Source organism: Pan troglodytes, chromosome 21 (genome assembly GCF_028858775.2).
Source record: "Pan troglodytes isolate AG18354 chromosome 21, NHGRI_mPanTro3-v2.0_pri, whole genome shotgun sequence".
In the NCBI taxonomy this organism is placed as follows: domain Eukaryota; kingdom Metazoa; phylum Chordata; class Mammalia; order Primates; family Hominidae; genus Pan; species Pan troglodytes.
Genome location: NC_072419.2, coordinates 25566077 through 25591480, shown reverse-complemented (window position 1 = coordinate 25591480; position 25404 = coordinate 25566077). Strand labels below are relative to the sequence as shown.

At 42.4% G+C, this 25404-nt stretch overlaps 1 protein-coding gene across 1 annotated transcript in view; it reads right to left on the bottom strand.

Annotated features, from left to right (window-relative positions):
* Positions 1-22060, bottom strand: part of SLC24A3 (solute carrier family 24 member 3) — a 677295-nt gene extending 655235 nt beyond the window's left edge. The window contains exon 1 of the mRNA XM_016937521.4: positions 22039-22060. Coding sequence (XP_016793010.1) covers positions 22039-22045 — 7 coding nt within the window. The 5' untranslated portion in view covers positions 22046-22060. The remainder of the gene's footprint in view (positions 1-22038) is intronic.
* Between the last annotated feature and the right edge of the window lie 3344 nt (positions 22061-25404).

Sequence of the window (25404 nt, the reverse complement as noted above, 5' to 3'; positions counted from 1 at the left end):
GAATATGCATGGCCGAGCTTGGGAGTGAGATGAATAGACACAAGCAGTGGGTGGTTTTCACCCTAGCCCTGAAAGCTTTATTAAGAATCATTGCTCACAAGCGCCTGCCAGGTCATTAAGACTAATTGCATCATCCTGAGAATAATGAACCGCATCTTCACAGATTGATGTGGTGGGTTTTACAGGTAGAAAGCTACAGCTTTATCCATATAACACCTCTATTTTTGTAATGCTCAACTTCCTCTTTGAGGCTCAGAACTTGAGACCCCATAGCAAAATACATGACTATTGACTCTGTGGATTGGTGATGGGGCAGGGGGTGATGCAGAGATTACTGGTGGCCTGGTGGATCACAGGCAGCATGTGGGACCAAATCCTCTTGGTGCATTATTACCACTCCCTGGAACCTCATTGTGTTACAACCTGCACAACATATTTAACTTCCTCAAAGCCCTGAGGGATAGTCACTCTGGTTCCTAGCTTACAGAAGAGGAAAGTTGAATCTCCCCAAGAGTTTGCAACTTCCCCAAAGTCATACCCTTTAGAACCTCTCAAAGCAAAGCCTTGACTTAAACCCAGTATTTTCTGACCCTGAAGCCACGTTCTTTCTCCTTTGCTTATTTTATGAAAATTAGCTGAGAATTGCTGCAAATCAGTCTTCCCCAAAATGTCTCTGTGACCAGCAACCCCAGGTGTGTGTGGTTTTCAAGAGTCAAGATGATGTCAAATCAAATAACACTCTCTGCTCCCAAGGATCCAACTTTGTGGCCACAAAGGAATGAGCCAGACTTCAGGCAGTAACACTTTAAGTGGTAAAGCTAAAATGCAAACTCTTCCAGAAAGAGCAAGGGGCTCCCTACATCCCCACCAAGATGGAAGAGATCCTCAAAAGGGCTCCGTTTTGACAGAGGGAGAAGAGGCAACCACAAGGGCCTGAAAGTTTAAAAACGTCATAAACTTGTGGAGGTCTCAGAGCAGGAGCCCTAAATTTGGGGGTTTCCTGAACCAATGTGTGGCTCTCCACCTCTCTGCATTCGGCTTTCCACCAGAAGGTTGGCATGTGTGGGCGGCATCAACCAGCAACTTTACCCTCTGTCTTCTGCTCGGCTTCCGCCAGTGCTATAATAAATATGGCAGCAGTCAGCTATCTGGTGACAAATTGAATACATTGGCCCCCTCCATCATGGCAGGAACAGCACTTTGTCCTCACAGGGACACACACATATTGCAGTTAGGGATGTATCCTCCCTGCCAGCAGCGTGTCTGCCAGAGCTACTGTTCTCGGACTTAGAAAACGCACAATCCATTGCCGTGGTTTCCCACACAATGTTGCTTCTGCTCAGGAAACATTTTACTGCAAAGAGGCTGTGGCAACGGGCCCACACACATCGAATTCACTAGTCTTTCCATGCATCCCATCACCCAGAGGCTGGCTTGATGTGTGCTGGAATGACCTGCTGAAGACTCAGGAATGGCACCAGCTGGGGGCCAACCCTTTATGCGATTGGGGTGTTGCCCTAAACAACATGCTTTCAGCCAGCATCCAAATGTAGTGTTCTCTCTGCTATAGCCAGTAAGCAAAAGTCCAAGAATGGTCCCTCTTACTCTTACTTCTACTATCCTACTTGAAGAATTTTGCTTCCTGTTACCATGTTCTTGGGCGGATTTAGAAACACTCAAAGGAGGAATGATTATTCTAGAAATGCAGTATTGTTTCTACTGAATTGGAAATTGAGACACCAGCAGTGGCTAACATTTCAGATTTCTCCTGGGAGTGTAACCTCATTGATATTATCTCATAATGATGTAGTTTCTGATGGGACTTTGTATATTCTGTGAATTTTTTCCCAGATGAGGAGAAGGGATGTTGAGAGGCAAAAGAATGGACTCTGCAGATGCCTTCTGTTTGATGCCTTCTAGACCTTTTTTTTCTTAGTTGCTGCTGCAACAACAAAAATGCCATAGTTTAGGTGGCTTAAACAACAAACATTTATTTCTCAGTTCTGGAGGCTGAGAAGTACGAGATCAAGGCATTGGCAGATTCGGTGTCCGGCAAAGGCCCTCTTCCTGGTTCATAGATGGCAACTTCTTGTTGTTTGCACACGGCAGAAAGAGGGTGAGACAGCTCTCTGGGGTGCCTTTTTTTTTTTTTTTTTTGAGACGAATCTCGCTCTGTCACCAGGCTTCAGTGAAGTGGCATGATTTTTGGCTCACTGCAACCTCCCCCTCCCAGGTTCAAGCAATTCTCATGTCAGCCTCCCAAGTAGCTGGGACTACAGGTGCACGCCACCATGCCCAGTTAATTTTTGTATTTTTAGTAGAGACGGGGTTTCGCCATGTTGGCCAGGATGGTCTCTGTCTCTTGACCTTGTGATCTGCCTGCCTCGGCCTCCCAAAGTGCTGGGATTACAGGTGTGAGCCACCATGCCTGGCCTGTGGGGTCCCTTTTACAAGGGCTCTAATCCCATTTCTAACAGCTCCACCCTCATGACCTAATTACTTCCCAAAGGCCCAGTCTTCTAATGCCATCGCATTGGGGTTGAGGATCTCAACATACGAATTTTGTGGTGACACAGTCAGTCCATACCACTTCTCTTCCATGATCTTTGCCCCATGAGGTCAACCTTTGTGGATCACATCCAACAGTTCCCTTGGCCTCTGTCTTCTTGCTGCGTTTGGCCAGCAAGGCTACTCAGCAACAGCTTAGAGGGAAGGAGAGGCAGGTGTTGGAGTAATTACTCCTAGGCTCCCTCCTTGCAAGGTCTCCGCAGGCTGGTGATGTCTTTCTATGGATAATCAAGGGCTCCCCTTAGGGTGGCCGTCTCCACAAGACTCTCTCCTTTCAATTTCCAGAAACTTCTCTTCCCTTTACCACTCAGGCCAAGTGTTGATAACAGGGCCCAGCTTTCTAGTCCCAGGGTACTGTACTATCTCTTGTGGCTTTTCCCACCCCTAGCATGTCTTTGTAAATAGTCTCTTTATTAAACCATCCTCAAGTCATCCTAATTTGAGTGATTGATGTTATCAGTAAATTAAAAAAAATTGTAAAAATAGCTTAGAGTTGCAAACTAATTTTTTACAAAATAGTTATTAAGGTAATTATTCCATTAAAAATAATTGAATATATTTTGTTTTATGTAAGACTCAGTGCATCCTCCTTTTTATTCTCATTACAAAGGACCAGTCCCATGGATTGAATGTTTGTGTCCCTCTTCAAATTCATATGTTGGAAACCCTAATGCTCAATGGGATGATATTTGGAGATGGGACCTTTGGGAGGTGGCTAGATCATGAAGGTCAAGCCTTTGTGATGAGATTAGTGCCCTTGTGAGAACAGAATGGAAAGAGCTTGCTTCCTCTCTCTCTCCTTCATACGAGAACACAGCCACCTGCAAACCAGGAAGAGAGCCCTGTCCAGAATCCAACCATGCTGGCACCCTGAGCTCAGACTTCTAGCCTCCAGAAGTGCAAGAAATAAATTTCTTTTGTTTAAGCCACCTAGTCTATGGTATTTTTGTTATAGCAGCCCAAACTAAGATAATGGTATTGTCATCATGGACAGACATCCCTCTAAGAACCAGCTTTTGAAAATCAACACCTTAGATGTCACCTAGTCCAACTGCTCACATGAAAAGAGAAAAAAGGATGCTATGGACACAAATTTCTCCCCCCTTCACATTTTTATCTCAGGTACTTCCTAATTCAGCTCTGTGAGACTGACTAACTCCTGTTTTTCTAGTTCTGCACAAAACCCATCATAAGAGCTCCATTAAAAACAACTTTAAAAGAGGTATTTTATTAAATCTCAAAGTCCTTTTGGAAAATCCCAGAGACCCTGGCCCTGCCATGTCTGAAGCTCTGTGTCAGAATATCCAAGGGAGTGAGCAAGCCCATCCAATGCTTGGGAACCAGCAACATGGTGCCACATGGCATATCCCCTTAAAGGATCTCTTCCCTTACACCAGAATGTGACCTCCTTCAGCTAAGTCCCAGCCATGCAGGGTTCTAGGGGCTGCAGAATCAGTGAGGTGAGAAACCGCAGAAAGAGGTGGAAGAGGAAAAGATCTTCCCAGCTCTTCTGTCTCATCCCTCCTGAGCTAGAGTTGGCTAGAATAGTGTGTCAGTTCACTCTGAAAGTGTAAAGGAACACACTAATTTTAAGTAATTTAGGGGGAAAAGTAAGTATGTTTTTAGAAGAGGCATGGAGACCTCACTAACACGAAGGAATGGCTCAACAACAAAGGCCTCAATAAGGAGCCTTGGACAATCTGCTTGCAGACCTGCCCCAGGAACGATTCAGCTCAACTCACCTTCCCTGCCCTTCTCACTCAGCTCAAGACAAAAATTCTGAAGTGGTGGCTACTGTTGGTGCCACCCGTGCCCCTCAGCCTGCCTGCAGGTAACCTGCACTCAGGGAAGGCTTCAGGGTTACCAGCCTGAGAGCTCTCTCTAGTCACAGGCACAGGCTGGGCTTAAGCAGTGTCTTAGTCTGTTTTGTACTGCTATAACAAAATACCACAGACTGGGCAATTTATAAAGAACAGGAATTTATTTCCTCACAGTTCCAGAGGCTGGAAAGTTTCCAAGATCAAGGTTCTGGCATCTGGTGAGGGCCTTCTTGCTGCATCCTCACATGGCAGAAGAGCAGAAGAGAGCAAATCCACTCCAGCAAGCCCTTTCTGTAGAGGCATTAATCTATCCATGAGGGCAGAACCCTCACGACTTGAACACCTCCCATTTGGCCCCACCTTCCAACACTGTTGCATTGAGGAAAAAACTTCCAACACATGAATTTGGGGGGAACACGTGAAATCAGACCATAGCAAGCAAGCAGGAAGTGTTGGAGCTGATATCCCAGGTGAGAGCCTTACTCAGTGAGGGATATGAGCTAGTGCTGCAATCTCCAACCTTTTGGACACCAGAGACCAGTTTCATATAATATAATTTTTCCACACACCAGGGGTGGGGGAAGGGGGATGGTCAGACTTTAGTTAGATTCTCATAAGGAGTGCACAACCTAAATCCCTTGCTTGCACAGTTCACAATAGGGTTTGCAATCCTATGAGAATCTAATGTTACTGCTGATCTGACAGGAGGTGGAGTTCAGGCAGTAATGCTCACTCATCTGCTGCTCATCTCCTGCACTGTGGCCCACTTCCTAACAGGCCACAAACTGATACTAGTCTATGCCCAGGGGTTTGGGGACTCCTAAGTTAGTGGGTGGATATCCACTCCCTGAGCTAGTCCATGAGTTAGTGGATGAATACCCAGCAACTATGAGAGGCATGCTCTCCAGTTCTTAAGATAGCTTGTGTATTAGTCTCTTTTCACACTGCTGATAAAGACATACCCAAGACTGGGTAATTTATAAAGAAAAAGAAATTTAATAGATTCACAGTTCCACATGGCTGGGGAGGCCTCACAATTATGGCAGAAGGCAAAAGGCATGTATTACACGGTGGCAGGCAAGAGAGAACCAAGGTGGCAGGCAAGAAAGAACCAAGCAAAAGGGGTTTCCCCTTATCAAACCATCAGATCTCCTGAGACTTATTCACTACCATGAGAATAATATGAGGAAAACTGCCCCCACGATTTAATTAACTCTCACTGAGTCCCTCCCATAACACATGGGAATTATGGGAACTATAATTCAAGATAAGATTTGGGTGGGGACAGAGCCAAAGCATATCATTCTACCCCGGCCCCTCCCAAATCTCATGTTTTCACATTTCAAAACCAATCATACCTTGCCAACAGCCCCCCAAAGTTTTAACTCATTTCAGCATTAACTCAGAAGTCCACAGTCCAAAGTCTCATCTGAGACAAGGAAAGTCCCTTCTGCCTATCAGCCTATAAATCAAAAGCAAGTTAGTTACTTCCTAGAAACAATGAGGGTACAGGCATTTGATAAATACACCCATTCCAAATGGGAGAAATTGGCCAAAACGAAGAGGCTACAGGCCCCATGCAAGTCTGAAATCCATCAAATCTTAAAGCTCCAAAATGATGTATTTTGGCTCCAGATCTCACATCCAGGTCACCCTGATGCAAGAAGTGGGCTCCCATGGCCTCATGTAGCTCCACCCCTGTGGCTTTGGAGGGTACAGCCTCCCTCCTGGCTGCTTTCAAGGGCTGGTGTCAAGTGTCTGTGGATTTTCCAGGCACACAGTGCATGCTGTCAGTGGATCTATCATTCTGGGGTCTGGAGGATGGTGGTCCTCTTCTCACAGCTCTGGTAGGCAGTGCCCCAGTGGGGACTCCGTGTGGAGGCTTCAACACCACATTTGCCTTCCACACTGCCCTAGCAGAGTTTCCCCACAAGGGCCCCACCCCTCCAGCAAACTTCTGTTTGGACATCCAGTCATTTTCATACATTTTCTATAATCTAGGTAGTGGTTCCTAAACCTCAGTTCTTGACTTCTGTGCACCCACAGGCCCAACACCATGTGGAAGCTGCCAAAGCTTGGGGTTTACACCCTCTGAAGCCATGGCTCAAGCTATACCTTGGCCCCTTTTAGCCATGGCTGGAGTGGCTGGTATGCGGGGCACCGAATCCCTAGGCTGCATGCAGCAGGGGAACACTGGTGGGTGGGCCAGGCCCATGAAACCATTTTTTCCTCCTAGGCCTCGAGGCCTGTGATGGGACGGGCTGCTTTGCAGGTCTCTGACATGCCCTGGATACATTTTCCCCATTGCCTTGGGAATTAATATTTGGCTCCTTGTTACTTATGCAAATTTCTGCAGCAGGTTTGAATTTCTCCTCAGAAAATGGGTTTTTCTTTTCTATCACATCATCAGGCTGCAAAATTTCCAAACTTTTATGCTCTGTGTCCCTTTTAAAACTGAATGCTCTTAACAGTACCCAAATCACCTCCTGAATGCTTTGCTGTTTAGAAATTTCTTCCACCAGACACCCTAAATCATCTCCCAAAAGTTCAAAGTTCCACAAATCTTTAGGGCAGGGGAAAATGCCACCAGTCTCTTTGCTGAAACACAGCAAGAGTCACCTTTGCTTCCAAACTGTTCCAACCTCTGCCTGTTACCCAGTTCCAAAGTCACTTCCACATTTTTTTGTATCTTTAAAGCAGCACCCTACTATCTGATATCAATTTCCGTTTTCACACTGCTGATAAAGACATACCCAAGACTGGGTAATTTATAAAGTAATAGAGGTTCAATGGACTCACAGTTCCACGTGGCTTAATAGACTCACAGTTCTTACATGATGGCAGGCAAGAGACAGAATCAGAACCAAGCAAAAGGGGTTTCCCCTTATCAAACCATCATATCTCCTGAGACTTATTCACTACCACAAGAACAGTATGGGGAAACTGCCCCCATGATTCAATTCTCCCTATGGTCCCTCCCACAACACATGGGAATTATAGGAGCTACAATTTAAGATGAGATTTAGGTGGGGACACAGCAAAACCATATCACCTTGATTGGCTCTCTTTCTAATTCCCAAAAGACCCTGATTCACAAATATTTCACAAACACAGCTTGTAAAACTTCCTCAAGTACTTTTTTCCTATTCACTCCTTGAGTCTTGCCTTGATTGTCTGATGAACCTCTGTACTCCTCCTCCTCTGTCCTGGGAGAGAGGTTTGTGCCCCCACAACCACCAAACTCCTTTTCCACACATATGCCAGAACTGCAGGGGAGATTAAGTTTGTGCTAAAGACACTTATTGCAGGCAACACATGTATTAAGGCCTTCCACCTTCAGTTACTAGCAGCTATATGATTGATGGCCATAGTACCAGGTTCCCATCACACTTCACATGTACAGTAGAATAGGCAAGAGTTCACTGACTGGGCGCTCTCAGCATGTCTACATTGATATACCTGTATGTCTTCTCACTGGGCTATTGGTGTAATAAAAGTCACAATCCCAGTGGCTTTCCAGCTCCAGTTCCTACCTTCACACAACCCAGTGATACTTCTCTGCACCCTCTCCATCCCACTCAATATGAGATGCCTTACATACTAGAATCCATAAATGTGCCCAGCTACCCCAGAATGGATAACTGGACTAGAAAATATAGCTAAAGCTGAACTGTTAATGACCCCAGGCAGCAAGATGATGCTCAATGACAGACTCAGTAAGTCTGGGTGGGCCAAAGCAGAGGCAGCTGCCCTAAGAACCATCTAGAGAATGCCCTGAGCAGGCCAAACACTCCACCAAGGGAATCGAGAGAGACTTCGATACCCAAATGGTTTTTTTTTAATTTGTATACATTAAGGTTCATTCTCTGTGCTGTAATATTCTATGGTTTTGAACAAATGGATAATGTCACTGTAATGTATCTGCCATTACATTACCATACAGAATAGTTTCTCTGCCCTAATAATTCCCTGTGCTTTACGTATTTATCCCTTTTCTCTCTCCCTGAAACTCTGAAAATCACTGTGTCTCCATAGTTTTGTCTTTTTCAAATCATCATATATTTGGAACCGTATGGTCTTTTCAAACTGGCTTCTTTCACTTAGTCAATGTATTAAAAGTTTCTCCATCATTTTTCATGGCTTGAATAATAATCCATTCTATGGGTGTACTAGTTTGTTTATCCATACACCTATTGAAGGACATCTGTGTTGCTTCCAATTTAGGGCAATTATGCAAAAAGCTGCCGTCATCATTCATATACAGGTTTTTGTGTGGACACAAGTTTTCAGCTCATTTGGGTAAATACTAAGTAGCATAATTTCAAATTTTTAGGGTAAGACTATGTTTAGCTTTGTAAGAAACTGACAAACTGTCTTTAAAGTAGCTGTAACATTTTGCATATCCACTAGCAATGAATGAGAGGTTTATTTTTTATTTTTTAATTTCAATAGGTTTTGGGGAAACAAGTGGTGTTTGATTACATAAATAAGTTATTCAGTGGTGATTTCTGAGATTTTGGTTCACCCATCACCCAAGCAGTGTACACTGTATGCAATGTGTAGTCCTCTATTCCTCACCATCCCCAACCCTTTCTCCCAAATCCCCAAAGTCCAATGTGTTATTCTTATGCCTTTGTGTCCTCACAGCTTAGCTCCCACATATGAATGAGAACATATGATGTTTGGTTTTCCACTCCTGAGATACTTCACTTAGAATCTAATTCTATCCAGGTTGCTGCAAATGTTCTTTTTTATGGCTGAGTAGTATTCCATGGTATACATATACCACATTTTCTTTATTCATTCATTGATTGATGGGCATTTGGGCTGATTCCATGTTTTTGCAATTGCAAATTGTGCTGCTATAAACATGCATGTGCAAGTATCATTTTTGTATAGTGACTATTTTTCCTCTGGGTAGATACCCAGCAGTGGGATTGCTGGATCAAAGAGTAGATCTACTTTTAGTTATTTAAGGAACCTCCACACTGTTTTCTATAGTGGTTGTACTGGTTTACATTCCTACTAACAGTGTAAAAGTGTTCTCTTTTCACCACATCCATGCCAACATCTATTATTTTTTTATGAAGGCCATTCTTGCAGGAGTGAGGTGGTATCACATTGTGGTTTCAATTTGCATTTCCCTGATAATTAGTGATGTTGAGCATTCTTCCATATGTTTGTTGGCCATTTGCATATCTTCTTTTGAGAATTTTCTATTCATGTCCTTAGCCCACTTTTTGATGGGATTATTTGTTTTTTCCTTGCTTATTTGTTTGAGTTCTTTGTAGATTCTGGATATTAGTCCTCTGTCAGATGTACAGATTGTGAAGATTTTCTCCCACTCTGTGGGTTGTTTGTTTACTCCACTAATTATTTCTTTTGCTGTGCAGGAGCTTTTTAGTTTAATTAAGTCCCATCTATTTATTTTTGTTTTTTTACTGCATTTGCTTTTGGGTTTTTGGTCATGAAGTCTTTGCCTAAGCCAATGAGTAGAAGGGTTTTCAGATGTTATATTCTAGAATCTTTATGGTTTCAGGTCTTACATTTAAGTCTTTGATCCATCTTGAGTTGATTTTTGTGTGAGGTGAGAGATGAGGATCCAGTTTCATCTTCTACATGTTGCTTGCCAATTATCCCAGCACCACTTGTTGAATAGGGTGTCCTTTCCCCACTTTATGTTTTTGGTTGCTTTGTTTCAAATATCAGTTGGCTGTAAGCATTTGGCTTTATTTCTGGGTTCTCTTTTCTGTTCCATTGATCTATGTGCCTATTTTTTATACCAGTACCATACTGTTTTGGTGACTATGGCTTTATAGTATAGTTTGAAATTGGGTAATGTGATGCCACTAGATTTGTTCTTTTTGCTTAGTCTTGCTTTTGGTATGCAGGCTCTTTTTTTGATTCATAAATTCATAAATAAATTCACAAAATTTATGAATTTTAGGATAGTTTTTTTCTAGTTCTGTGAAGAATGATGGTGGTATTTTGGTGGGAATTGCATTGAATTTATAGATTGCTTTTGGCAGTACAGTCATTTCCACAATATTGATTCTACCTATCCATGAGCATGGGATATATTTCCACTTGTTTGTGTTGTCTATGATTTTTTTTTTAGCAGTGTTTTGTAGTTTTCCTTGTAGAGGTATTTTAGGTCCTTGGTTAGGTATAGTCCTAAGTATTTTGACTTTTGTTTGTTTGTTTGTTTTACAGCTATTGTGAAAGGGGTTGAGTTCTTGATTTGATTCTCAGCTTGGTTGCTGTTGGTGTATAGCAGAGCTACTAATTTGTGTGCATTAATTTTGTATCCTGAAACTTTATTGAATTCATTTACCAGTTCTAGGAGCTTTTTGGATGAATCTTTAGGGTTTTCTAGGTATACAATCATATGATCAGCAAACAGCAACAGTTTGATTTCTCTTTATTGATTTTGATGCCCTTTATTTCTTTCTCTTGTCTGATTGCTCTGGCTCAGACTTCAAGTACTATGTTGAATAGAAGTTGTGAAAGTGGGCATCCTTGTCTTATTCAAGTTCTCAGGGGGAATGCTTTCAACTTTTCCCTGTTCAGCATAATGTTGGCTGTGGGTTTGTCATAGATAGCTTTTATTACCTTAAAGTATGTCCCTCCTATGCCAATTTTGCTGAGGGTTTTAATCATAAAGGGATGCTGTACTTTGTCACATGCTTTTTCAGCACCTATTGAGATGATTATGTGATTGTTGTTTTTAATTCTGTTTATGTAGTGTATTACATTTATTGACATATATATGTTAAACCATCCTTGCATCCCTGGTATGAAACCCACTTGATCATAGTGGATTATCTTTTTTATATGCTATTGGATTCAGTTTGCTAATATTTTTTGAGGATTTTTGCATCTATGTTCATCAGGGATATTGGTCTGTAGTTTTATATTTTGTGTATGTCTTTTCCTGATTTTGGTATCAGGGTATAGTGGCTTCATAGAATAATTTAGGGAGGATTCCTTCTTTCTCTGTCTTTTGGAATAATGTCAATAGGATTGGTACCAATTCTTCTTTGAATGTCTGGTAGCGTTCAGCTCTGAATATATCTGGTCCTGGACTTTTTTTTCTTGGCAATTTTTAAAATTATCGTTTTAATCTCACTGCTTCTTATTGGTCTGTTCAGGGATTCTACATTTTCCTGATTTAATCTAGATGGTTGCATATTTCCAGGAATTTATCTGTCTCCTCTAGGTTTTCTAGTTCATGTGTATAAAGGTGTTCATAGGAGCCTTGAATAATCTTTTGTATTTCTGTGGTATCAGTTGTAATATCTCCTGTTTCATTTCTAATTGAGCATCTTTGGATCTTCTCTCTTCTTGGTTTATCTCAATTTTGGTCTATCAGGTTTTATTTTTTAATCTTTTCAAAGAACCAGCATTTTGTCCCACTTATCTTTTGTATTTTTTTGTTTCAATTTCATTTACTTCTGCTCTGATCTTTGTTATTTCTTTTCTTCTTTTGGGTTTGGATTTGGGTTGTTCTTGTTTCTCCAGTTCCATGAGGTGTGACCTTAGATTGTGTATTTTTGCTCTTCCAGACATTTTGATGTAGGCATATAATACTATGAACTATCTTCCTAGCACTGCTTTTGCCGTATCCATGAGGTTTTGATAGGTTGTGTCATTATTATAGTTCAGCTCAAAGAATTTTTAAATTTCCATCTTGATTTCATTGTTGACCCAACAATTATTCAGCAGCAGGTCATTTAATTTCCATGTATTTGCATTATTTTGAGGGCTCCTTTTGGAGTTGATTTCTAATTTTATTCCACTGTGATCTGAGAGAGTACTTGATGTAATTTCAATTTTTTAAAATTTACTGAGACTTGTTTTGTGGCCTATCATATGGTCTACCTTGGAGAATGTTCTGTATGCTGATGAATAGAATGTATATTCTGCAGTTGTTGGGTAGAATGTTCTGTAAATATCTCTTAGGTCCATTTGTTGTAGGGTATCATTTAAATCCATTGTTTCTTTTTTGACTTTCTGTCTTGATGACCTGTCTAGTGCTGCCAGTGGAGTATAAAAGTCCCCCACTATTACTGTGTTGCCATCAATCTCATTTCTTAGATCTAGTAGTAATTGTTCTATAAATTTGGGAACTCCACTGTTAGATGCATATATATTTAGAATTGTGACATTTTCCTGTTGAAGTAGTCCTTTTATCATTATCTAATGTCCCTCTTTTTCTTTTTTAACTGTTGTTGCTTTAAAGTTTGTTTTTCTGATATAAGAATAGCTATTCCTGCTCACTTTTGGTGTTTATTTGAATTGAATATCTTTTTCCACCCTTTTACCTTAAGTTTAGGTGAGTCCTTATGTGTTAGGTGAGTCTCCTGAAGACAGGAGAAACTTGATTGGTGAATTCTTATCCACTCTGCCATTCTGTATCTTTTACTTGGAACATTTAGGCCATTTATATTCAATATTAGTATTGAGATGTAAGGTACTATTCTATTCATTGTACTATTTGTTGCCTGAATACCTTGTGTTTTTTTCATTGTTATTGTTATATAGGTCCTTGAGATTTATGCTTTAAGGAAGTTCTATTTTGGTGTATTTCAAAGCTTTGTTTTAAGATTTAGAGCTCATTTTAGCAGTTCTTGTAGTGCTGGCTTGGTAGTAGTGAATTCTCTCAGCATTTGTCTGGAGAAGACTGTATCTTTCCTTCATTTATGAAGCTTATTTTTGCTGGATACAAAATTCTTGGCTGATAATTGTTTTAAGGAGGCTAAAAATAGAACCCCAATCTTTTCTAGCTTGTAGGGTTTCTGCTGAGAAATCTGCTGTTAATCTGATAGGTTTTCCTTTATAGGATACCTGATGATTTTGCCTTACAGCTCTTAAGATTCTTTCCTTCATCTTGACTTTAGATAACCTGATGATTATGCACCTAGGTGATTATCTTTTTGCAGTGAATTTCCCAGGTGTTCTTTGAGCTTCTTGTATTTGGGTGTCTAGATCTTTAGCAAGGCTGGGGAAGTTTTCCTTGATTATTCCCCCAAATATATTTTCCAAACTTTTAGATTTCTCTTCTTTCTCAGGAACAACAATTATTCTTAGGTTTGGACATTTACTATAGTCTCAAACTTCTTGGAGGCTTTGTTCATTTTTTTATTCTTTTTTCTTTGTCTTTATTGGATTGGGTTAATTCAAAAGCCTTGCCTTCAAGCTCTGAAGTTCTTTCTTCTGCTTATTTGGTTCTTTTGCTAAGACTTGCCAGTGCATTTTGCATTTCTGTAAGTGTGCTCTTGAGTTCCAGAAGTTGTGATTGTTTTTTATTTATGCTATTTCACTGAAAATTTTTTTTAATATCCTGTATCCTATTTTTGATTTCTTTAAGTTGGACTTCCCCTTCTCTGGTGCCTCCTGGATTAGCTTAATAATTGACCTTCTGAATTCTTTTTCTTGCAATTCAGATATTTTTGTTTTGGTTTGGATCCATTGCTGGTGGGCTGGTTTGATCTTTTGGATGTATTAAAAAACCTTGTTTTGTCATATTACCAGAATTGTTTTTCTGGTTCCTTCTCATTTGGGTAGACTATGTCACAGGGAAGACCTGGGATTCAAGAGCTGCTGTTCAGATTATTTTTTTCCATGGGGTCCTCCCTTGATGTGGTATTCTCCTCCTTTCCCTGGGAATGGGGCTTCCTGGGAGCTGAACTGTAGTGATTGTTTTTGCCCTTCTGGGTCTAGCCACCCAGTAGGCTACCAGGCTCCAGGCTGGTACGGGGGAGTGTCTGTAAATACTCCTGTGATGTGATACATCTTCAGGTCTTTCAGCCATGGGTACCAGCACCTGCTCTGGTGGAGGTAGCAGGGGAGTGAAATGGACTCTGTGATGGTCCTTGGTTGTGTTTTTTAGTGCGCTGGTTTTATGTTGTTTGGCCTCCAGCCAGGAGGTGGCGCTTTCAAGTGCACATTAGCTGTGGTCCTATAGGGAGGATGCAAACTTGCCCAAGGGACAGCTGGTTAAGTATTCAGGATTCTTAGCTAGTGAGCAGGGCCATAGAGCACCCAAGAGATTATGAACTTCATCTTCAGCTACCAGGGCAGGTAAAGAAAGACCACCGGTGGGGGTAGGATTAGGTGTGTCTGAGCTCAGCCTCTCCTTGGGCATGGCTTGTTGTGGCTGCTATTGGGGAATGGAGGTGTGGTTCTCAGTCCAATGGAGTTATGTTCCCAGGGTGATTATGGCTGCCTCTATTGAGTCACACAGGCCACCAGGGAAGTGGAAGAAAGCTAGCAATCACTGGCCTCATCCAGCTCCCATGCAGCCGGCAGTTCTAAAGGTCGGTCTCACTTCCACTGTGCCCCCGCAACAGCACTGTGTCTATTTTCAGGCAGCCAGTGACCAGGGCTGAGAACTTGTCCCAGACCATGAGCCACCCTGTTGAGAAAGCAAGCTGATTTGGCAGTTTTTCAGCATCTCAGGGAGGCTGCAGTAGTGATCCAGTGCCATCAAAGGGTCTGTGGATTCTCTCGGCTTTCCTGGTATGTTCCTGCAGCAGTTCTTAGAGCAAAAGTTCATGATGTGAGTCTCCATGCGCTGCTCTGTTCATCCAAGTAGGAGCTGCAAGCTAGTCCTGCCTCCTATCTGCCATCTTACCCTGATCCTCTGAGAGTTTTTGCTTCACATCAACACTGGCATTTAGTATTGTCAGATTTCTGGACTTTGGCTATTCCAATATATATGTAGTGGTATCTCATTGTTGTTTTAATTTGCAATTCCCTAATGGCATATGATGTTGAATATTTTTTCATATGCTTATTTGCCATCTGTACATCTTCTTTGATGAGGGATCTATTCAGATCTTTTGCTTATTTAAATTGGACAAAAATCCCAATTTCCAGATGGGCCCACATGAGTTTTTGTTGTTGTCGTTGTTGAGTTTTAAGAGTTCTTTTTATATTTCAGATATAAGTCCATTACCAGATATTTGTCTGGCAAATATTTTCTCCCAGTCTGTGACTTGTCTTTTCATTCTCTTAACAATGTCTTCTGCAGTGCAAAAGTTTTTTTATTTTAATAAAGTCAAATTTAAATAAGCATTTTCTTTCATAGATTCATGCTTTTAGTATTTTGTCTAAAAGCTCATCACTCCACCCAAGGTCACTTTAATTTCTCCTGTGGTTTGTCCTGCATGTTTGCAGGTTTGTGCTTTACATTGAAGTCTATGATCCATTTTGAGTTAATTTTTATGAAAGGGTTAAGATCTGTGCCCAGATTTTTTTTTTTTTTTTTGCTTCTGGACCCTCAATTGTTCCAGCATCATTTATGAAAAAGACTATCTTTGCTCCATTGAATTGCTCTTGCTCCATTGTCAAATATTAGTTCAGTATATTTGTGTGGGTCTATTTCTGGGCTTTCTATTCTGTTCCATTGGCCTATGTATCTATTCCTTCACCAATACTACACCGTCTTGATCATTTAATTTCTGTCTTGATTACTATAGTAAGCCTTGAAGTTGGGTAATGTCAGTCCTCCAACTTTGTTCTTCTTGTTCATTATCGTGTTGGCTGTACTGGTTCCTTTGCCTTTCCATGTAAACTTTAGAATCAATTTGTCAACACCCACAAAATACCTTACTGGGATTTTCATTGGAATTGCATTAAACCTGTAGATCAAGTTGAGAAAAGCACACATCTTAACAATACTGAATCTTGTAATACCTGAACACAGAACATCCTTCCATTATCAATAATAGATCTTCTTTGCTTTCTTTCAAAAGTTTTGTAGTTTTCTGCATAGATATGTATAGATCTTTTGCAAATTTTATTCACTTTATGCCTTACCTAAGAACTTTTTTTGGTGTTAATATAAATGGTGACACTTTGGTTTTCACAAAAAGGATTAAACGAATGCCTTTTTAAAAATTAAATTAGCTAAAATAGTACTAATTTGTTTAGCTGTAAAATAATGCTGTTTGGTGCATTGTGCTTGGTTAACCAAGAGAAGGAGGTTTAGGCAGAAAAACAGTGATTCTGTGTGTGTGGCTGCTCAGCCTGAAGTTTTTAGAGGAGGGAGAAGGGCCACTGGGTTGGACAGGTCATAAGGTGGAAAGTCTGAGGTGGCCTTGAGAATCCCTTAAGGAACCTAAATAAGCCCAAGACACTGGGAAACTTGGTAGGGAAAAGCAAAAACAGGGTTATTTCTACCAGTAACCCATAACTTCCCAAAGCCAACAAGAAGGTCACTTTGGTTTCCCAGCTAGCTAGTAAACTCCGTTTCTTTCTGTGCCTGCTTCCTAATTCCAGAAACCCCAGGGCTGACACAGCGTACTTTGTAAAACTTCTTGCAGCAAATCAAAGCTAAGACCATTTTCCTCAGGCATCTTCAGCTTTGTCCATACCTTTGTTAGACATGGAACAGCCCTAAAGGGCAGCTCCCAGGTTCTGTCATAAGCCTGGAGACGTGATATCTTCAGGTCTCTTAGGGTCTAGGATTGGATAGGAAAACCCACAAAGAACCCAGGTGTGGTTGGGAACCCGCAGAGTAGTCCCCTGTTGAGGCCTGCAGCTTCTCACAGCCACTTGTCATGGCTTTTCATCCTCAGAGCAAGAAGATGGACTAAACAGCCTTAACTGTGAACTATGCTCCAAAGCGAGGCACATAAGTAGAGGACCACCTCCACACATGTGTTAAGGGAGACCCTGCCATCCCACAGCAGTGGTTCTCAACCTTGAGTGGCATCAGAATCCACACAGTGCTTCTTTCATTTTTTATTTATTTTATTTTTTGAGATGGAGTCTCACTCTGTTGCCCAGGCTGGAGTCCCACTCTGTTGCCCAGGCTGGAGTCCAGTGATGTGATCTCGGCTCACTGCAAGCTCTGCCTCCTGGGTTCATGCCATTCTCCTGCCTCAGCCTCCCAAGTAGCTGGGACTATAGGCATGTGCCACCACACTCGGCTAATTTTTTGTATTTGTATATTTTTTGTAATTGTATTTTGTATTTTAGTTTGTATTTGTATTTTTAGTAGTGACAGGGTTTCACCGTGTTAGCCAGGAAGGTCTCGATCTCCTTGTGATCAGCCCACCTCGGCCTCCCAAAGTGCTGGGATTACAGGTGTGAACCACTGCGCCTGGCCCCCACAGTGCTTCTTATAGCTCAGATTCCTGGGCTGCACTCCTGGAGTTCCTGATTCCTTAGGTCTCCAGTGAGGCCTGAGAGTTTGCATGTCTAACAAGCTCTAGCTGATGGTTTGGAGACCATACTTTTAGAACACTGGTCTACAGGTCTCCCGTCTTGTCCTTTCTAGTCTAGAAATCATGCTTGTTTGCTCATGGGTTCTAAGTGACAGCAAATCACCACCTTCCTTCGCCTTAGTGGGGAATGAAAGAGACAAATTTCTCCCTAACTCTTTGGCCAAAACTCTTCCAGAGGCTAATGACTTCTCATTTCTCCCTCTCTGCTCATTTGCATCCTCTGTCACTGAGTACAGGTCTCATCTCCTCTAAGCACTTGGTGGGAAGAGTTCAGCCTCATCCCTCATGGCAGTTCCAGTCAATGCCCAACAGAGACCAACCAAAGCCAAGTTGCTGGAAAGGGACTCTGAGTGGCCAGTTTGGGTCATGTGACTCCATTGCCCATGGGAGCAGTCTCTCTGAGAAGAAACAGGGTCAGAGCAGGTGGATAAGCAGCATTCCTGCCTCAGTCATAGGCCCCAGTGTTCTCCACTCCGTCAGTAAGCTAGGCTTGCTTGTCCTGCACATCTCACTGACACCAACAGTGGAAGGGCTGGTTTCTTCCTGCTGGTAAGTTGCAATTGGCTTTGATGAAGTACTCATATATGCAATCTCCCCAAGTGCACTGACATTCAGTGACCATCTCTGGAGTATCTGCCAAGTACCAGGAAGCAGAGTACAACTGTCACAGCCAGGCTCAAGCATCAGAACGCTCGGCCACAAATCCTGGCCATGTCATCTTAGTCCCTATCTCAGGATGGCTGTGGGACCAAAGGGATTAACCCACATGTGTGCTCATTGTGCTTATCATTTTGCATGCATACATCCATTCACTTCTCATGGTAGACATATATCATCAGTATTACCATCCCCATTTTATGGATGAGAGAATTGAAACTTAGATGAAGAAATCTACTTCAGGGATTAGAACCCCAGGTCTGTCTGATTCCAAAGCTCATGCTAGTAAACTCGATGTGAGATTGTCTCTCCAGATTGTATATGCCAGACACACATGCTGGATACTTGCAAATATACTATATCATTTAGTAATATGTCCACATTGCACAAATATGAATATGGATATGGATATAATATAAATATGTCATATAATATAAATATGAGTGTGTGTGGTTAACAAACAGCCATGACAGCTGACCTCAAACAGCAAGCAGCCTGTAGTGCTGCCTACTGAGTTTAAACAACTTTCACAGAATATAGGCATTCAGACAAGGACACTCAGTGACCAGGATGAAACAAGACAGAAACAAGACCCCTCTATAATTATGTCTAAACCTAATTAGAGGCAAGGGCACACTGCAACCACAAAATTAACTAATAATTAGCTTCTGTTTCTTTACCAAGTGATAATTTTAGCCCCATTTTAATCCTCCAGCTTCCTAGATAACAATTACGAAGATACTCAACAACAGAACTGTTTCTGCTTTCTAATAAGACCCAACCCAGAAGTAGCCTCCACTTCCCCAAACCCTCCTTAGAATCACCCAACAAGCCCACACCCTATCAGAAGCCCCATCCCAGTGTCCTGTTTCTGAGATACCCGATTCCCCTGGTGTGTGCTTTCCTCTTCTGCAGAAAGTTAAATGAACCTAACCTTGCTTGACAAGTGTGTTCCTAGAGTCTCTGACTAGTGTGGCTTTGGCAATTCATATGCAACATACACACATACACACCATTCTAAAGCATTAAATAGTGTGTTCAGTGATTGATTGTGTCCACCAAATTCAACAAACTCATATGCAACTGCTTCAGCAAATGGCCAGCTGAAGGACTCTTCCAGATTCCAAGCTCAGTTGGCCCTTGGTCGTCTCTCTGTGCAGACTCCATGCTCCCTTAACCTGGAAGCCAAGTCTCAGATTCCCTGGGGAAAGCCCCAGGACCCAGACTCATTTTCCAGCAACTTCTGCTAGCACAAACCTGCAGACCTAAATCAGGGATTACGAGTGTCTAAGAAGTTGGACTTCCAATCATCAGAATGCAAGCACACACCCAAATCAAAATGTGCACAATGTGAGGGGAAATCTCATGAGGAAGCAGAGAAGGGGATGCTAATTGCAAATGTTGAGGTGAGACGGAAAGCCAGAATTCCTTCTGAAACAGAGAGGAAAGAGCCCTGGTTTTGGAGGGAGAGTCTCTGCCTGGCTCTGGAGTGTGGCCAGGGTGACCTGGAGCAGAGACTGTAAAATAAAGAGATTGAGCAAGTTACCTGATGCTCCAACCTGAGGCCCTGTGGGCCCCCATACTGACCTGTGTGGGGACACTGGGAAGGAGCTGAGAGGGCCCTGGAAGTCCCCTCCCCCACTGCCCAACAACTTTGCTCTAATCTCTCATAAGCGTCTATTCTCATTTAGACAGTGTTAAAAGAAGGGCTTTAGCAGATAACAAAAGCAGTTTGAAAAATCACTGGATTAAAAATATCTCTGATAGCCACAACTTTATGTCAAGAAAGGACAGTATACAATTATTAAACACAAAAGGAAAATAAAATGTTCAGACCATTCTTCAAAACTTGAAGGTCAAAAGTCCGATGGCCACTTTCAAGCGGGTATTGACGGAAGGTTCTCTCGCTCACAGGGAACCTGAATGTGAAGTTGGGCTGATGGACGGATTTGAAGATAGTATTAGCATGCTACTTCCATTTTAACATTTAAGTAGGAATATATAATGTCATAATCTTAAAGAACTAAGCAATATGGAGGTTGCAGATACCGCAGAGAAACGGAGAGAAGGCAGTCTTGCTTTGAGTCCCTCAGTATGCACCACGAGCAGCTGGAATGTAAGGCTAGCCCTGTTAAGGCCCTGCACTGCAGGGCACAGCAGTTAGAGCCCTGAGTCGAGCCTTACGGATGCTGGGAGGGAGGGAAAGTGGGAGAAGGGGCTGGTGGTGTGATTAGAGAGAAGGGGGAAGTGTGGGATTTGAGCTTGAGATTGGGGACCGGGGAATGGGGTGGGACTCGCTAGGTTGAGGATCCTACCAAGCGCAGTGAGCAAGTAGGGTGCTTGTTAACAACCCCTCTGTCAGCTCATTGCCAAAGTGCAAAAAAAAAATGCAGAGAAGTGTGCTCTCCCATATGGGCTTTATATTTTTATTTTTCATATTTTTAATATTATCGAAGTATGACAACTTTACAGGCAATTGCACAAATGCATATGAACTTACATGAAATGAACACACACTTAGCCATCCCCCAGAACCAGAAGCAAAACACTGCCACCACCCTGTACCCCCAAAACCTCCTCATGCCCCAACTACCTCCCCACACCCTGCCTTCCAAAACCATACATTAATGTTTCTTCTCCTTGAACTTATGTAATGGAGTCAGACACAAAAATATGCACTCTTTTGTGCCTGGCTTCTTATGTTCAACATTATAGTTGTGGGGTCCATTCACGTTGCTGCAGGTTGTTCATTTTGTTCATTCTCATTGCTGTAGTAAGTATAGCACAAATTGTTCAGCAATTCTACTGTGGATGGACATTTGTATTATTTCCAGTTTGGGGCTACTATGAATAATGCTGCTAAGACCATTCTAGTGCATGCCTTTTGATGCACAATTGCATGCATTTCTATTGGGTTTATTTCTAGGAGTGAGATTGCTGGGTCATACTGTATCCATATATATTTGGCTTTATGAGATGTTACTAACAGTATATCACAATGGTCATATTAATTATATTCCCACCAGAAGTACACCAGAGTCTGTGGACTTTTTAATACATATGTCATGGGGAAAAAGAGGAAGAAGAGAAGGGAGAAGAGAAAAAGAGAATAGAATTGGCCCCATGAAAATGACCTCTCTCCCCTCTTTAGGTCATCAGAGGATGCAAGTGAGAGTAACACAAGCTTTGGCCTCTCTTGAGGGCCGTGAGAGAAAAGCACATGCACAGGCTTTTGCCGCAGGGGCCTGCACTCTGAGTAGGGTGTGGTGGGTAGGGTGACGTACTGAAATGTCTGACCCTGCTGGGCTGCGCACCTCCCACTCCAGCAAGCCACACCACCCCTGGAGCCCAAGGCAGATGCGTCCTTGCCCTCAGGGTTGCCAACAATTCCTCCTGACATGTGCTTCAGGCAGAAGCCCAGATGCACCAGTGATGCGATTTACAGAAATGATTTTTCCAATGACTGTGCCAATGTAACTGCTGCCAAACCACCCCAGGGACCAACGGGAGCTGGTGATGACTGTGCCATGTTCGGGAGGTCACATGAGGCCAGCAGAGGATGGAAGAGACCAGCAAAAAGTAAGGTTGTACTTTTGATTTCTCCCTCCTATAAACTTGTCATGAAATAGTTACCCCTGGTAGAGTCAGCAAACAGGGCTGGACCAGCAGCCCAGTTAATGATGACTGGGTGGCCTGGCTGGGCCCAGTGTCTACGGAGCAGGAAAACATTCGTGATCGTTCTGATCAACGGGACTTACCAGTCATGGGGATTCACAGTAGAGTCTTGGTAGCTGCTGCCGCACATGGGGGCGGTAGGAGCCAGAGCCAACGTAAAACATCTCAGTTTGCAGGGTGTGTATACATTCTATTTCCTCCTCGAGATTAAACACTCTCACTCCCTGAGCGCCGCTGCTGACAGCCTTCTGGGTGTAAATGATGTGAGATGTCTGCATTCTATGTCCATTTCAAGTTGAAAAGAGAGCAAGAATAAGATTATATTTTTAGAAGCTGAGAGATACAGGCTGGCTGGGGGGTTGAGAGGGAAAGCAAATTCCAGCAACCAAGATAACAGCTGCTGTTCTGAAATGCAAATCTTTCATCCAGTCACTGGGAAGTTCTATGCTGTTTGAGAATGGCCTGGTCTGGCCTCCCTCCCTTTTCTTCATATTCCTGAGCAACTTCAGGAGAGAGAGCAAAAAATCTTTAAATTAACTAAATAATTAGAAGATAAATTAAATAAAAGATTACCTTCCATCTGGTTGGAATGGAGCCCTGCCTGGAGTCAAGGAGACAAACCAGATAAAATCCTCTCAAGGAAATGGCTTTGGTGAGGATGGCGAGATTTCCTGTTTCAAAATACACATAACCTAAATGACAAGAAGAAAGATATGTATTGGTGAGCATCTTCTTGGCTCTTTGTTTCTAGATCTAAACACTTCAATTTTTAAAAAATTTATTAAATTCTGGCTGAGTGCAGTGGCTCACACCCATAATTCCAGCACTTTGGGAGGCTGAGGTGAGAGGATCACTTGAGGCCAGGAGTTCAATACCAGCCTGGGCAACATAGAGAGACCCCATCTCTAAAAAAAGAAAAAATTAAATTAGCCAGGCAGGGTGGCACACACCTGTAGGCCCAGCTACTCAGGATGCTGAGGTGGGAGGACCCCATTGAGTCCAGGAGTTTGAGGCTGCAGTGAGCTATGGTTGCACCACTGCACTCCATCCAGCCTAGGCAACAGAATGAGACCTTGTCTATAAAAATAAAAAAAAAAGAAGTATTGAATTCTTTTCATATGCAGATGCTATACTAAGGTGTACAAAAATTCTACTTCATTGAAGATACAAAGATGCATAAGAGAGATCCCCTCTCCAAGGAACCTGAAGTCTAGAGGAGGAAACAGATGGATAACCCCTAGCAATGCCACGTGGTCAGGAAGGAACTAAGCAGGAAGACCATGGGCTTTAGAACTCCAGTCCTGTCTTGTCCACTTAGCAGCTGTGTACCTGGAGGAGCTCTTACTCCTCAACATTGTTGCAGGAATCAAACAGACTCAGGTACGTAAAGCCCTAGATTGGTAAACACACACAAATGTCAGTCCTTCTGCTGAATCACCTGTTATCAACGTGGCACCCCCAGGAGTCCCATCTGAGACTTGGAGCCACTTCCTAGCACTGCTTTCCCTGAGAGGTTCCAGGTTTGAACATGAATCTTATTACCAATGAGAAGCCTGTGGTGGGAAGGCAGGAGGAAAGCTCTTGGGAGGTCATGTTGGCTCACACCGCAGTTTTAGGGAGCATGTGGTTTAGCAAACCTCACTGGGCACTCCCACTCTGGCAGGCAGTCACAGCAGCTTCTCAGGCACGCCCAAGAGTTCCAGTCTTTCCAGTTCTGAGTTGTAGGTGACTGTTTCTCCTACCCTTTAACTGCAGCCTTCAGACCATGACTCTCCCAGCCCCTCCCATGTTTGGGTAAGCCCCAATCCTGTATGAAACCCTTTATTTCTTTAACACATTTAGCGACTCTGTTCTTACCAACCAGGCTGATATATTTTTCATCCCAAAGACATAAATGACGAGAAATAATAAGGTGTATTTAGGGACTGGCTGATAGTCTGACATAGCTGCCGAACACCAACATATTTTGAGAACAGAGTCATAGCCAGGCAATTCTCAGCAGACCTGCTCACAGAATGTGTGTGCATGTAAGTGTCTGTGTGAAGAACTCTTCATAGAACTTAGGATTGGAGAGAGCAAAGGTCCTTGATGCTGGACTCAACACTGAGCACACTCATAGGTTTATGTGCAAAAGTTTGTCATGTCCCATTATTTTACTGTGATACTACTCGTGGATCTGCAGGTCAGCCATAGCTCTGTTGGATTCAGCAGAGGTTGGCTCCACGCTACAGGGCAAGTTTGGTTCTGCTCTGTGTAACTTACATTCTGTAACCTAGGATGAAGAAGTTACCTGGGGCATCCGCTGCAGGATAAGTAGGGTTCTGCTGCAACAGTGCGGCACAACAAAGAAAATAATCTACCACAGACTCCCGGGATCCTATGTGCATCCAGCCTTTTTCTATTATAGAAACTGGACTTTATTTTTATCCCCCTTTCACTATTTCTCAGTTCTCAATGCAAAAGTTTTACTGGCATGATTACTCAATAAACAAATAAATAAATAAATAATAAAGATAAAGAACAGTGACACTTTGTGCCCTAAACTTATGATCTCTGGAATGAGGTGTCCACACTCCAGGGGATAGGGCAGGCACTTCTTTGGGGGTACAGAAATAAAATATTTATCAAATTAAATATTTAAGCCCATATTTATATTTTTTTAACCAAAAGCAACCTTAGCCTTCCGAGAGTTAATGTATGGAATGACATGGCATTGCCAAAGGATCTGTGTGCTAGTCATGTCCCCAGGGATCCTGAAGGAAGGAAGAGAATTCTATGATGCAAAGGGGTTGATAGTGATTTTTTAAACTCTTAAATATTCCTTGATATGGTTTGGCTCTGTGTCCCCACCCAAATCTCACCTTGAATTGTAATCGCCATAATCCCTGCATGTCAAGAATAAGACCACGTGGAGGTAATTGGATCATGGGTGTGGTTTCCCCCATGCTGTTCTGATGATAATGAGTGAGTCTCAGGAGATCTGATGGTTTTATAAGTGTCTGGCATTTCCCCTGCTTGCACTCACTCCATCCTGCCCTGCCACCTTGTGAAGAATGTGCCTACTACCCTTTCACTTTCTGCCATGATTGTAAGTTTCCTGAGGTCTCCCCAGCCGTGTTGAACTGTGAGTCAATCAAACCTATCTTTCCTTTGTAAATTACCCCGTCTCAGGCAGTTCTTTATAGCAGTATGAAAATGGATTAATACAGTAAGTTTCTCAACTGAAATTCCAGGAAATTAAGTCCTAATGACCTAAGACATCCACTGAATGTAAGAGATTAGCTTCACCCTGTGCATCTAGAATAGTACTAGCTAGCCATACAGAGAAATACAGGAAAATTATTCAAATCACTTTCCGTAGGTCATAATTCAGTTCAGAATGGCTGGATAAAACCATCACGTTCAGCAAGACAATTTTTTGAAAAGCCTCAAAAACAAGAAGGCAAACC